General features: G+C 44.2%; 1 protein-coding gene across 2 annotated transcripts in view; it reads right to left on the bottom strand.

The window, feature by feature from the left end:
- Nucleotides 1-14,036, bottom strand: part of MICU1 (mitochondrial calcium uptake 1) — a 95,009-nt gene that overhangs the window by 4,980 nt on the left and 75,993 nt on the right. For both annotated transcript variants that reach the window (XM_058810279.1, XM_058810280.1), the window contains 2 exons: nucleotides 8,279-8,416; nucleotides 3,103-3,211 (listed from right to left, as the gene is read on the bottom strand). In XM_058810279.1, coding sequence (XP_058666262.1) covers nucleotides 3,103-3,211; nucleotides 8,279-8,416 — 247 coding nt within the window. The remainder of the gene's footprint in view (nucleotides 1-3,102; nucleotides 3,212-8,278; nucleotides 8,417-14,036) is intronic.

The following is a 14,036-nucleotide window of genomic DNA, read 5'->3' as shown; positions in this document are numbered from 1 at the left end:
CCCCTCCTGTTTGTTTTTCTCTTGATCCCTCCCCTCCTGTTTGTCTTTCACAGCCACAGTTTTCCCAGCTGGAATTTGCACTCATGGCCAGCAGTTCTTGCTTCCTCTCTTATTGATCCAAGTGCACAAGTGTCAGCTCCATCCCATCGTTCCTGTTTGATGCCAGAATGACTCCACAGGGACTGCAGGACTGTGCTGTGCTGGTTTTTAAGGAATCAAAAGGAGGAGGGAAAGCATCTCTGCTTTCACATCCTCACACATGCTCCAGACCTCAAGGCAGCTCAGGAAGGCAAATAAAATTGAAGCAAACCTGCTGGAATAATTTCTTTACCATGAAATGGAATAGGTGCTGTCTGGGGAACATCTCTTAAAGGCTGTCCAGGTTTGGAGTTCTGGGATAGAAATTCTCCTGGATTTCACATCATCAAAAATGAGTTCCACATTTCTATCTTGAAAAGCTTCTAAAATTTCATGCATTGGTATCTCCCACTGGTTCCTTTAATGAGCCATCTGAGTGATTTTATGCAAGTTTAGAGTCTGACACAGTTATCCTTTTTTTCCACTCTGATTCCCAGAAGTGCACTGTGAGCAATGCCTCACTGAGTGCTGCTCCAGGCCAGGGCCTCAGCAGATGGCAAACTTCACTTTTCCCTCCAGCTTGGGATTAATCACACATGTGGCCAAGAGAATGGACAGCTGGGCTGCTGCTTTGTTTTCCAAATGGCCCTGGGGGTGATGGGAGCAGGGCTCCTGCCCTGGGCCACCCCAGGATGGAAAGGGAGAATAAAAAAGAAAAAAGGAGAGCTCCCAGACCAGAGCAGAGCTGTTGGTGCAACATCCACAGCCAGACACGAGGAAAGAAAGGAGATTCCTTGGAGACACCCCAAACCTGAGTGCAGGGGATCCTGTTGGACACCAGGGCCCCAGAGCCCCCTCCCAGCACTGCCATTACTGCACAGGAGCACCCCAAGCTGTGCTTCCAGGGGGGCTGACTTCTCCCACCCCTCTCCAAGGCAAAGCAAGCAGCAATTCCATGGCTGCACCCCAGCTCAGCTCAACCTGGTTACTGACAATTTCAGACTTCCTGACTCCCTGTCCACTCTGCAGCCATTTCAAGCAGCAACATTCAAATAAAATGATTTTCCATGAACCTCTCTGGGGCTCCAGCCCTGCTCCAAGCCATAGATCAGTGGGATCAGCTTCTCCCTGTGCTTTCACCCATCCATGCCTTGCCCCAAACCCCACAGGAGTTATCCCACAGCTCCCTGCTGGCAGCAGGGCTGCTTGGAAAGCCCGGCTGCACACAGTGCCAGGAAAAGTGCAATTCACACCCTCCTAAAAAGGGGAATAAGCATCAAATTCAGTTCCTATCCTGCTTCCAGCTGTGAGCCCAGGCTGGGGAAGTCTCCTAAGGAATGCTTGTGATTTAGGAGAATGACAGCTATTATGTTGCTGGGAAAATGAAAGATGGGCTAACAAATAATCTGGGTGTTTTTAAATGGGTCATTAAAATACAGGTTTATGATCCTTTTTAGAAGAAGAAGAGACTTTAATTCAGCACAGAAAACAGGCTGTCAGGCTCTGGCTGTTTGGTAGCAGCCATTTTTTCCCCTCTGAAATTTTAAACAGCCCTTTTAAAATCATAATAATGTTTGCTGCATTGTTAACAGCAAATTATTACACATACCAACCTCTTCCTAGTTTCCATGCCAGTGTAATTTTTACTTTGTTAGTTTGTAACCAGCAACCTCGTGAAAGCTTCACTTTTGGGAGGGCTCACCCCATTTATGGTTTATTTAAATCTGATCCCTGCCCAAGGAAGGTTCCCTTAGCCCAGCCAAGCATTCCCAGCTCAGTGGCTGCACAAGCTCATTAATGACACATAATTAAAAAGCAATCACACTGATTTACCAACTGCACACAGACCAAAATTCTCTGAAAATGTATACTCCATGACAGGACAAATGCTAATTTCCTGTAGGCACTGAGTAAATTTGATTTGCTGGGCTATCACCTCCCCTGGGATGCTACAGAAAGAGCTCAGAGCAGCAGCAGCACACCCAGACTTGGTATTTTACTTTTAAATGAAGGAAATCCTATCAGGTTCTTTTAAGTCCTAAGATAATGATGTTCTAAACCAAAGATACAGATGATTTCCCAAAAAAATTCAAGATGAGAAGGGCTGCTGACACACACAAGAAGAGATGTGACACATTTGTTTCCCTCTGTAATTCCACTGCCCCCAAACCTATTAATGCCTTAATATTCCCCCAACAGCAGCAATTGGAATAGCTGGCTTGCAAAATGTTTAAGTCTGCAGCTGCCTACATGAATCAGCTTTAACTTTGTAGCAGACAAGAGTTTCCACTTAGCCTAAAACTCTTTTAATGAGTTTGCCATCTTTATTTTATATCCTCAGTCCGTTAAAAAAATTCCCTCTTAAAAAAACCCAAAGACCAAAGCACTTGTGACAGATCCTGGCAGCAGGGTGGGACTTGGTTTGAAATATATTTGGGGGATTTTCTGCCTTTTTTTTTAAATCAGTGTGTCAGATCTAAGAACAAACCTGAGACAGAGCAGCTGAGAAAATGAAACATGATGAGGAGGAGAAGGATATGGATTGGGCTGATCAATAAACCACATTATTAGCAAGGTCCCCAGGAAACACCAGCTCTGAGGTTTGTTCAGCCCTCTCCTCTGGACTGTGGGTTATCTGAAATTCAGTCTCTGGACAGATTTTAATGCCCAGTCTGGGACCTCAGTGGTGTTCCAGTCTCCTCCTCTTTCCCTCCAGCACTCCCAGGAGCTCCAAAGGTGTTTGCCACTGCTTGGCTCCCAATCAGAAATGCAGCACCCAGCCCTTATTTCTAGGCAAAGTCTATGATTTTTGAGCAAAGCTGGAACAAACCAAGGGTTCAGCAGTTCCTACCCCCAGCCCACTGCTGCTGTGCCTCTGCCATGTGATCAGAGACCTCCACAGAAGACAACTCTGCAAGAATTCTTTCACACTCATTTTTGAAGTCCTTTGTATAAGCAGGAAAAAAGGTCACTTCAGAAGATGGGGATGAAGAGGAAACAGTGGTGTCCCACAGGTTTCAGTACCTTTATCAAGAGAAGCTCCAGCCATGTGGTAGAAGCTCAAAGCTGTGTCCACATCATTGATGTTCTTCAGAAAAGTGAAGAAGTTCTCCACCTCCTCAAAAGTCAGCCCCTAGGACAGAGAAAAGACACTCATGGGACAGAGTGATGGACACTCCTGATCTCAGGAGCAATGGGACAGAGACCATAGGCACTCCTGGAAATGACACAGTAACTCACTGGCCCAAAGCTGCAGCCAGAAGTGCAGAATTCATCTGCACACTGCAAAAACTCAGCCTTGGCAGTTTGGATGTTTGGGTTGTGATCTGTACTTCTGTTCCCCTCTTGGCCCCACCAGTCCCACAAAGGGAAGGAACTGAAAACCATTCCCAGGTGAGCAGACCTCAGATACAGGAGACCACTGCAAACAGGTGAATTCATCAATTGATTTGAAGCCTGCACACTTGCAATGGCAATATCAAACAGTCCATGTTTGATATTTTGATTTGATATTCTGATATATTGATATTCTCAGTAACCTTTCCTGGTTATTGAGAATTTCAGACTTTCTGTGCTGACAGACACTGACCCCCAAGGAAACACTACATTTAACCTGAAGCCATAGAAAAGGCTTCCAAAATTAAATGCTAAAACTAAGATTATAGGTGTGTAGTTTGAATAAAAGTGTGTAATATCACATAGTAAAAAACTTAAGAGTTTAAGATTTTAAAATACAGTAATATATATAAAGCAACATAAAAATTTTAGAGCAGAAGCTAGTCCTTCTTCTTCACGAGTTTAAGAAATGTTGTGTAGTTAGATAAAAAAGACTGCATTGCAAGTCACAAGTAGTTAGTTACTGAGTTAAAAGTAAAAATAATTTAAGTGCCATTTCTTAATTAAACAGTTTATCTTTAAAAGACCTTGTAGAGAGAGATACATCTCCATTTTGTAATTTGTTAGTTAAGTGCTGTAGAACTTAGGGTTTGTGAGACTGTAATACAGATAAGAACTAATAAACATCTGAATCCAAACAAGAAATACCATCTCACACGTTTAATCCCAACCCTAACAACAAAAAAATATAAAATTTCAACAAGCCCATGGACTGTAAGGTCTCTCCCAGGAGATCCAGGGATCTCTGAGAGAATCCAGGTCCTACCCAGTGTGGCAGAAGGTGACACTGAAGCACAGAAGTGTCCCAGTTTGCTTTGCTGCTGGAGGCAGGATCCCTGCCTGCTCCACCTACCTGGGCCGGGTGCTCAGTGAGAGCCACACTCTGGGACAGCCATGGAAAAACATCCTGAGATCCCCAGGAAAGAACTGCTGCTGAGCACAGCTCTGAACCCCACCTGGTTACACTGATTTTATCACCCTGTGCAGCTGCAGCACCACCACAGCACTGCTGGGGATGCCTTGGGAAGGCAGACCTGAAACAGAGGCTATATAGAGTGAAAGAATAAAGCACGGATTTATTAACAGGATCTCCTCCATGGATCCACCTTGGGCAGCACAAGAGCCCAGCCAGGGCTGCACCCAAGATGAACCAAAATGGGCACAAAATGCTCAACTGGTCATGGGGTCTCTCAGTTTTATCAGTTCTGCTCCTTTTGTATCCTGCAGTTCATTGTCCAGTTCCAGCTTTAGCCCATCCAGTCCCACCCTGCTTGTTTTTCTCTCTCCAGCCCACGGTGTTTGTGCTCCTGGGCTGAGATTTGGATCATTTGTCCTTGGTCCCCAGCTGGAGCAGGAATTGTTTTGTCTCCCTGCTCTGTGCACAGAGCTCACCATCCCCTCATGTGAAGCTCAGACCCACACACTAAAGCAGCACAGAATTTGAAATATAAAAGCTCAAACCAGAGGCATCACTGGGACAGGAGCTGGAGCCTCCAACTCCAGCAGAGCCACGGCAGGGAGCCAAGGAGGAGGTGAATCATCACCACAGTAATAACCACTCAGACTCCCTCTCTGGGACACATAAATCAGCTTGTCAAGAGAGTTCAGCTTCAGGCTCCTCCTATCCTGCCTGGCATGACAGATTAATAGAGCAAGATATTAAAAATCCAAACTGCAGAACACAGCCCAGCTCCAGGACCTGGATGTGTTCAGCAGGTACTGTCAAATATAAATTTACACAATCTGCTGTAACTCTGCTCAAACAACTTCTAATCAGGGAAGAAGCCACCAATCTTTTGAAAGAAAAAGAACATTTTAAAGGTCTTTCCATACAGACATTTGCAGCTTGTTCCTATCTTTGCTGTAAGGGAGTATGTGGCCCCACACTGATGATCTCGGTGTGCACTGACACATGCAACAGCAGCTTTGTCAGCCCTGGATTCATGGATCTGGGCCAAAAAGGATGAGATGGCAAAATGGGAGAGCACATGTGGACAACACAGCTGACTGAGGAGAGAAATCCCTGGTGACTCTGCAGGGAGCTTTCCTTGAATATCTGCCTGCTCCTCTTCCTGAGGGGAACACAAGGATGTACAGCAGAATTAAATTAAATACTGTCCTAGGGAAAAAATAATCCAATAAATCAGGTGCTTCTGCAGGAAGCAATGCAAAGATCCCTCTGTTTTGTACAATGGTTCTACAAGAGAAAACATCTTTGCAATTACCATGATGTCTCCCTGCCAGAGCAGAGAGAGTGGAAAGCCTGGAGGAACCATGAGGTGTGTGGCACTTCCAGGCCAGCAGAAGTGATCTGTGCTGTGATCTGCCTGCTCTGTCTGGGACTTCTGGGGGTTGCAGTGTTCTAAGCAAAGAGCCATAAACCTTGTATTTCCCTGGGATTCCCAAAATGGCATTTGCCAAGGCCAAGCAGCACTGCTGTCTGTGCAGAATGGAGCCCTGTCTGGAATCCTGCAATGGTTTGCGTGGGAAGGGACCTCAAAGCTCATCTCATTCCATGGTGTCCCATGGGCAGGGACACCTCCCACTATCCCAGGCTGCCCCTTGTGGTCCTTTCACCAGCTGGAAACACAAAACCAGTGACACAAGTGTATCCTACAAATCATGGCTTTCATGTGGACAAAATAACTGAATCTCTGTAGCAAGAATACCACCAGTGTTATGAAATTCTGTATTTTTTGAGGAATCCTATAGGTGGGGCTGGCATCAACGCTATCTCTGTTCCAGATACCAAAATAAAATAAAAATCAGAGACTGGGACAGCCTCAGGCAAACTAACAGATGAATGATCATATCTTTCAAGACATTTGTAGCTCCAGCTGTTAATTCATAATCAGCTGAATCCCTTCATCACCCAAGTAATCATCACAAAACATAAACAGGGAGATTCCAGAAGCACTTACCTGCTTGTAACACAACAGCTCAAATGAGGGCTTTTCACCTGGGAACCCAGGTCCAGCCAGGAATTCCAGCTCACTGCCACCTCTGCCAAAAGCCCAGCCAGGCCTTGAAGCCCATGTGGGAGATGACATGAATCACTGATTTCTGAAGAGACAGCTTGGTTTCCCAGCACTTAGCGGGGCATAAAGCAAATAATACATTGCTTGTGAATATTGCTGATGGCTCGGGTCCTTTTTACCAGGAGAAAAGCAGCTGTGTGAGTACAGCTTGGGGAGGACACTCATAAGCAATGTTAGACAAAACAGAGTGTGGCAGCTCTGCTGAATAGGCAAAATTCACCTACCCAGGGTAAAATGGGATTTTTCCTCAAGTAAAAAAAAAATAATGAAAGCAGATTAGCAGTTAATAGAAGAAAACTTGTCACTCTCAAAAGCAGGAATTAAGAATAACAGCATTGGAAAACAGCTAAAATTAGATTAAACCCAGAGTTTTATTGTTTTAGAGGCTGCCAGGGCTGCCTTGTGCAGTCAAGGTAATTGCACCAGACAAAGAAGACAAGGTTTGGCAGATTCCATAAGAAAGCTCTCTCAAAAGAACTGTACTTCCAAGGGAAAGCCTTGCTGGGTGAGTTTGGGACATTTTCTGGGCATTTCATCCTCACCAGTGTAAGCAATCATGAATTTTTCACCACTTCTGTTCCTTAAAAGTGGTTTTTTTTTTTTTTTTTTTTTTTTTTTTTTTTGTCCTATTGCTCATTTTCTCTCCTTGAAAGTCCTTGGAATAAAGGAAGATAAAGATTTGCTCTGAATCTGGCTGGCTGTAAATAGAAAGACAATCTGGCTGATTTGGGGATGAGGAATAAGGTAAGAACAAGAAGTTCTTCCTCTGGCACAGATGTCAGAGTCTTGGCTTACACATGAAAGGAAGAAAACATCTGCTGTAGGAAACCTTCCAAAATAAATTCATTTGCCTCTTTTCTCACACAGCCAGCTACTGTTCAGTAATATCTACACACACACACACATATGTATATAAACTCAAAAATCACAGCAAAAAAATCAACAATTTGCAAACTTCAAAAGCAGAACTGATATTTTCTATTAGACACACATTGCATTTAAGCACTTTCTTCTGGAGAAATCAAATTATTCCTGTTAATGTAGGAATCCCATTCAGGAACAAAAAGAGCTGCAGACCCTGGTCAGAACTTGTGTTTTATAACACACTTGGCACCTAAACCAGTTAAGAAATAAACTCTGGTTCTGAAGTCAGAAGAAAGCAGCTCTAAAACAGCCAGCCAAAGACTTTCCATCCATTCTCACTTTGAAGAATTGCTTGTTTATATCCCAGTTAATAAAAGAACATTCTGGCTTAATAAAAGAACATCCATTACAGGGGCAGATGTAAAATTCTAATGCTCAATAATTTCTCAGCCCATACTTGCCTTACCTGATAAAGCACATCTTGTGGTATGGATATCTTCTTCCAAGGACTCTCCCTGAATTAATGAGTGTAGGGTCTGCAAACTTACTCCTCACTAAATTGTGAGTAATTTTTCCCAGAAGTTAATAACTAAATAATAAACAGCCTGCTCACAGCAGCTAACGAATCCAAGGTCGAGCCAGGAACTGGGAGCACAGCTTCAGTGTTTGCCTTGGCTCCAGACCCAGGCTGCCATTCAGCAAATTGAATTTTTAAAATTACAGCATCTCTTTTCATAAGGAACAAACCTACAGGCTGCACTGGACACCAACCACTGCACTCTCAGCTCTTCCCTCTCTCCCACAGCTCAACACGGAGCGGATGCTTTTCCAAAGAGCACGGGGATTGCTTAACTCATTTCTCAGTGAGAAATTTTCCCAAATTTTCCATGAATGCCACTGACCTCTCCATCCTGGAAGTGCTTCTTGAGCTGCTTGAGCATGACAGTGAGCTTCTTGGACTGCACCCCGCTGTAGGCCAGCAGCATGCTCCCGAACTGCCGCTCCGTGATCCGCCCCTCCACCGGGTCGTGCCGCTCGAACTGCCACGGAAGGGACAGGGAGGTGAAAACCAGGAGCAGCACAAGGCTCCACCTCAGCTGGGAGGCATAGAAAAGGCACCATAAAGGATTAACATTGCAGGAAACTCTGGTGAGGGAGAAGTGCTGATGGGCTCCAGCATCTGCTTTCCCCAGGATTGTCTCTCCACCCTATGAGCAATTCCTATGTGCAATTCCTTGGACAGCTCTTGGGAGAAGCCTCTGCTGGAGTCCTGGATGCTGAGAATTTTAGACTTTCTGCAATAACAGACTCTAACCCCCAAGAGAACACTGCATTTCACAGAATTCACAGAATTCACAGAGTCACAAGGTTGCAAGAGACCTCCAAGATCATCAAGTCCAACCCAGCCCCAACACCTCAACTAAACCCTGGCACCCAGTGCCACATCCAGGCTTTGTTAAACACATCCAGGGATGGTGACTGCACCACCTCTCCAGGCAGGGCATTCCAGTTCTTTATCACCCTTTATGTAAAAAACATTTTCCTAATATCCAACCCATATTTCCCTTGGTGCAGGTTAAGGCTTTGACCTCTGGTTCTGTCAGTGCTGCCTGGAGAAAGAGCCCAACCCCAGCTGAGCACAGGCACCTTTCAGGTGAGTTTTCATTTGACCTGAAGCTGTAGCGAAAGCTCCCAAAATTGACTGATAGCACTAAGATTATGAGTGTGCAGTTTAATTACAAGTGTGTAATATCACAGAGTAGAAAACTTAGAGTTTAGAATTTTAAAATATAACAATATATGAGACAAAATGAATGTTTTAAGACAGTAGCTAAATGTTCTTCTTCCCCTTCTTCTTCATAATTTTAAGTATTTTAAAATACTAAAATATTAATTAAAGTATTATAAAATGTTGTTAGTTTTATAATTAAACAAAAAATTCCACATTGCGGACTTCAAGTAATTAGTTATTAAATCAAAAGTAAAAATAATTTCAGTGTAATTTCTTAATTAAATAGTTTAACCTTAAAAAAAGTTATATAAAAATTTAAATATTTTATAACTTATTAATAAAATACTATAAACCTCACAATTTATAATATAAATAAAGATAATAGACATCTAAATCTAAAACCGGAATACCATCTCAAGCACTTCAATCCCAACCTTGACAAAAGTTAAAAAATCCCTAAAAACAAAACAAACCCCCAAAAACCAACATTTAATGGTGCCCCAGTGTGAGGACACCTGTTGAGGTCAGGACCTCCCTGAAGAAATAGAGAATGTACAGCTGTGAGCTGGAAAGAAAAAATCCCCAGGGAAAAGAAAGAAGAAAAAAGGAAGGAAAAAGAACCCAGAAATCCCTCCCAGCTTTATCCCACAGGACTGGGCTGATGGGTGGCTGCTCTAAACAGGGACAGTGGTTAATTAACCAAAGAGAAGTCCTGCAAAGGTCTTCTAATTTTACTCTTCTCTGCTCCAAGGCCAGTGTCCCAGCAAGGGAAGGTTCATGGATGTCTCCAGACTTCACCTGCCCCAAGTTCTCCTCATCCTCAGACCCTGACTCTTACAAATGCTGCTGTGAGGCCCCTGCATAACTTCCAAAAAGCCCTTTTGGGAAGGGTAGAGAAGGTTTTCTCCACTCATCCATCTCCCCTGCAGTGGTTTGTCTCCTGGCTTGCACTGCAGGGGAGCAGGGAAAAGCCATTCCCCAGCCTGGGAAGGTGCTGGGTGGGAGCCCACCTCTGAATAATGGGGATTTCATCTTTTCTCTTCTCCCATCTCTGTGAATCCACCAGCATCAACATCAGACTTCACCCAGCTTCACAGATCTCAGCACCTGGGACAGATTATGTTCCTTCAAATTTACCAGGAAACACAACACCAACACTCCAGCTGATGACAAGGCAGAAGATGACATTTAACAACAAAATGAATTTTTAAACTCATGGGGAACAACTTGGTACCAGTGACTGACATTCTGCTGCCTGCTGAGCTGACCATTCCAGCCTCAGCTGCTCTTCAGTGCTGATGAATTTTTAATTATTACCACATCAACCAGACTTTGGCTGCTTTTCCCAGTGGGAAACCAAGGAATTCCTGGTAAGTGGAGCACCAGGGCTGGAGGGATTTGTATGGGTGACTCTGGCAGGAGGCAGATCCCAAATGGAGAAATTCTGCTCCTCAGCCCCTTGTGTTTTCACCTGAGTGGCCCTCACAGTTTTGGGGGAAAATGATGATTTTTACTGTCATCTGTACAGGCTTTGGGGCTCACACATCATGCAAAACATGGGCCTCTCCCAATGTCCTGTGCTGGGGAAAGGAGAGGGAAAATTCATTTTTGGAAATGTTCTTCATTAAAAAGCAGAAGTAGTAGTTTCTGCCATGCCTGAAGAATGCAAAGAAAATGCCCCTGGGACACAAAAATTTTCCATCAGTGCTGCTTGTGAAGCTTTTTTCTGCTGTAATATTCCTAATTTCATCCCCAAAGACACAAATCAGCATTTTTCTACCAACAGCCTTAAAATACCCCAGGTTTTAGCAGAGTTTTAGGTAGAATCTTTAATTAAAGGCTAGGAAATGTGTCCAAATAGCTCAGCTCAACCTCCTAAGTGGTAACTATGCTCAGAAAATCTCAAGTTGGTGTCTAAAGCCCATCAGCCCCCTCTCCCCCTGCCCTCCACTCAGGATCAGCTCCATGGGGTAACACAAGCAAGCACAGCTCCCTGCAGATGGGGAAATAAATAACCAGCTCCTTGCAGCTTTTTGAAACTAAACTTTGAGATTGTGGTTAGTTTTGCAGCACCAGATGCAAAAAAGATCAGGAAGGAAAAATGTAAATACTTTTCATCTTCATTTTTCTACTGATATACCACACAGCTATTCACAAGAAATAAAAAAAAAAAACAAAAACCAACAACAACAACCTGGGAACTATGGAATTTATCCTGCTTATTATTTATCTCATTTTAAAATGAACATTTCTAACATTAAACCAGGACACACAGATGTCCACTATCATGTACAGCCAGGTCAGCCCAGACAGGGGCTGGGAAGTGAGAGCTGGTCCACATCCATTCCCAAATTCCAACAGAAGCACCACTGAACTGAGCAAAAGCAACAGCATCACAGTGAGGGATAAAGAAAGTTCAAATCTTGCCTCCAAGCTGCTGTCAGATGCATTTAAATTAATTACAGAAGGGATAAGCAGGCCATGTCATTTAAAAAGAAATTTCAGGGAGGAAATTCTGTTTATTTTTTCTGCTATGTCAGAGATTGTGTTGAACCATTAAGAAACTGGGCTCCAAAGGATTTGTGAGTGGAAACTTATTGATTCCTGATGAAAGACAACCCCCAGGTACCTCTGACACCCCTTTCCTGGGGGCAGAGGTACCTCCTGCTCCTCCACCCTCTGGCATGTCTCCCAGCCAAACACAACTCAGCACTTGGAGATGAAGGAGGGCGCAAAGCCTACAGGAATTTGTCTTTCAGTACTCAATACACAGCCTACAAACAGTGTTAAAATCCTCTGGGTATTTGAAAAAGCAGGAGAAATAGTGCCCATTCCCAGGCAATCACAATGATCTGCCCTCAGGCACAGGATGACACTGTACAGGTTATTTCTGTGTTCTCTGGAGGGGAAATAACCCCACACCCTCCAGGGAGGGGCTGCAGGGCACAGCACACTGGGGTTTATTACAGCTACCAAGTGCTCTGACAGCCTTTTCCCTTTATGGATCTCAAAGGAGCAAAAGCAGGGCCAAAGCAGAGCTCACCTGGCATTATCCAGAGGGGGTGGAGCAGCTCCTGCTCCTAACATCCCACCAGGACAAACAGAGGACGGGGGGGGTCCTACCCCAGCCCAAAATCACACCCACAATCGGCCAGCGAGTCCAACAGCTCTGGAGCAGCTTCCACCGGCAGCCACTTGGTGCCAGCAGTGGATTCTGCATCTGCACCAGGCAAGGAGAGGGGACAGAATGCTGGCCAGGGTTCCTCCTGCAGGCCAGGACACCTGAGGTGCTGAAGAAATTAGCTTGAAATATAAAAAGGCTTGAAAGAATTTCGAAATTCATTCAGAGCCAACGTGATGTGAAAGGAAATCTGAGGAGTTTATGGAACAGCTCAGCAGGAACTGGAGGGACAGGACAGGAGGGAATGGCTTCAAACTAAAATAAGGGAGGTTTAGATGGGATATTGGGAATTAGGAAATGTTCCCTGTGAGGGTGGGCAGGCCCTGGCACAGGGTGCCCAGAGCAGCTGTGGCTGCCCCTGGATCCCTGGCAGTGCCCAAGGCCAGGCTGGATGGGGCTGGGAGCACCCTGGCATGGTGGAAGGTGTCCTTGGCCAGGGCAGGGGTGGGATGAGCTCAGCTTTAGGGTCCCTTCCAACCCAAACCATTCTGGAATCCTGAGGGAGGGGAGAAAGCAGCAGAAATGGGGTGCAGCCCTTGACTTCACCAGCTTTGCTGGCCCAGTCCCTGTAGCCAGTCCAAACACACAGCAGGGTACTCCCTGATTTTTTTTTTTTGTTATTTAAAAGATTACCCATAACCTTACACACATGTTAAATAGCCCAAAACTCCCCCCAAACCTGACTGGATGATCACATTCCTGCTCCTCTCTAAGATGAAATTCCCAGATTTGTTCAAACAACCCCACTCTCCTTCCTTCTGAGAGAAAAGCTTTCTCACATGAGGAGAGCAGAGGACAAAGAAGCAATTTCCCTGCTTCTACATCTCCTTAATTGCACAACTTTATGGAAAGGCAATACAAGGAGCCATCATAAAACAACAGACCCATAATATCTTTTCTTCCTTGCTTCATTGTTTTTTTCCTCCACTAACTCAATCCATCTTCCCCTGCAGGAAATCAAATCCCAGGCTGAGGAGCATCCAGCCCAAAGCAACTCAGAGACACCACCATGAGAAACATCCTGGTGGAGAAATAAAACCTACTGCAAGTTCCTAAATGCAGACATTGGTTTCCTTTTATTTCTCCTTCTGGCAGCAAGGCTCACCAGTGGGAAATGAAGCAGTTCCCATGGCCTCAGAAAAAGGCTAAGTTTGGGTACCACACATTTCTCAGGGGAAGGTTTCCCTTCCCAGCTGACTCTCCTTCCTCCTCAAGAAATTTGCCCTAAGCAATAGTGTTAATAGGGAAAGATTCTACCTAAAACTCCAGTGCTACAATCTGTGGGAAATGGATTTGTAGAGAATTTTCAAAGTTTCACAGAAGGCTCACATAGTATGTACTTGTATGTAAACTTTGAGATAAGAAATGCTGATTTAGAAATGTCATGGAACAGGACAGACATTGTTGAGAGAGAAATGGAACTAGAAACAAGTTTTAAAGGATGGTTTTGTAAATAAGATTAGATACTCTGGAGAAGTAGAACTGTGAGAGATGTATTGTAGTAGGACTTATGAGGGGTCACTTTAGATGATTGGTTTTAAGGTATTTACAGCATGGTGTGTAAAAGTTGATAGGTTAAGAAGTGTTTATAATGTATTGTAATTAGAAAATAGTTGGCTTTTAATTGTGATGGTGTGATTCATAACATCTCTATTGTTTTACTCTTCACATAAGACTGAAAATAAAAGTTTTAAAAACATTTCTTGGTTGTTTTATTTCTGAGTTCTCAGTTGCCCCATCTCTGTGT

This window comes from Ammospiza caudacuta, chromosome 9, assembly GCF_027887145.1.
Source record: "Ammospiza caudacuta isolate bAmmCau1 chromosome 9, bAmmCau1.pri, whole genome shotgun sequence".
Classification (NCBI taxonomy): domain Eukaryota; kingdom Metazoa; phylum Chordata; class Aves; order Passeriformes; family Passerellidae; genus Ammospiza; species Ammospiza caudacuta.
This window is presented reverse-complemented; position numbering and strand designations above follow the sequence as displayed.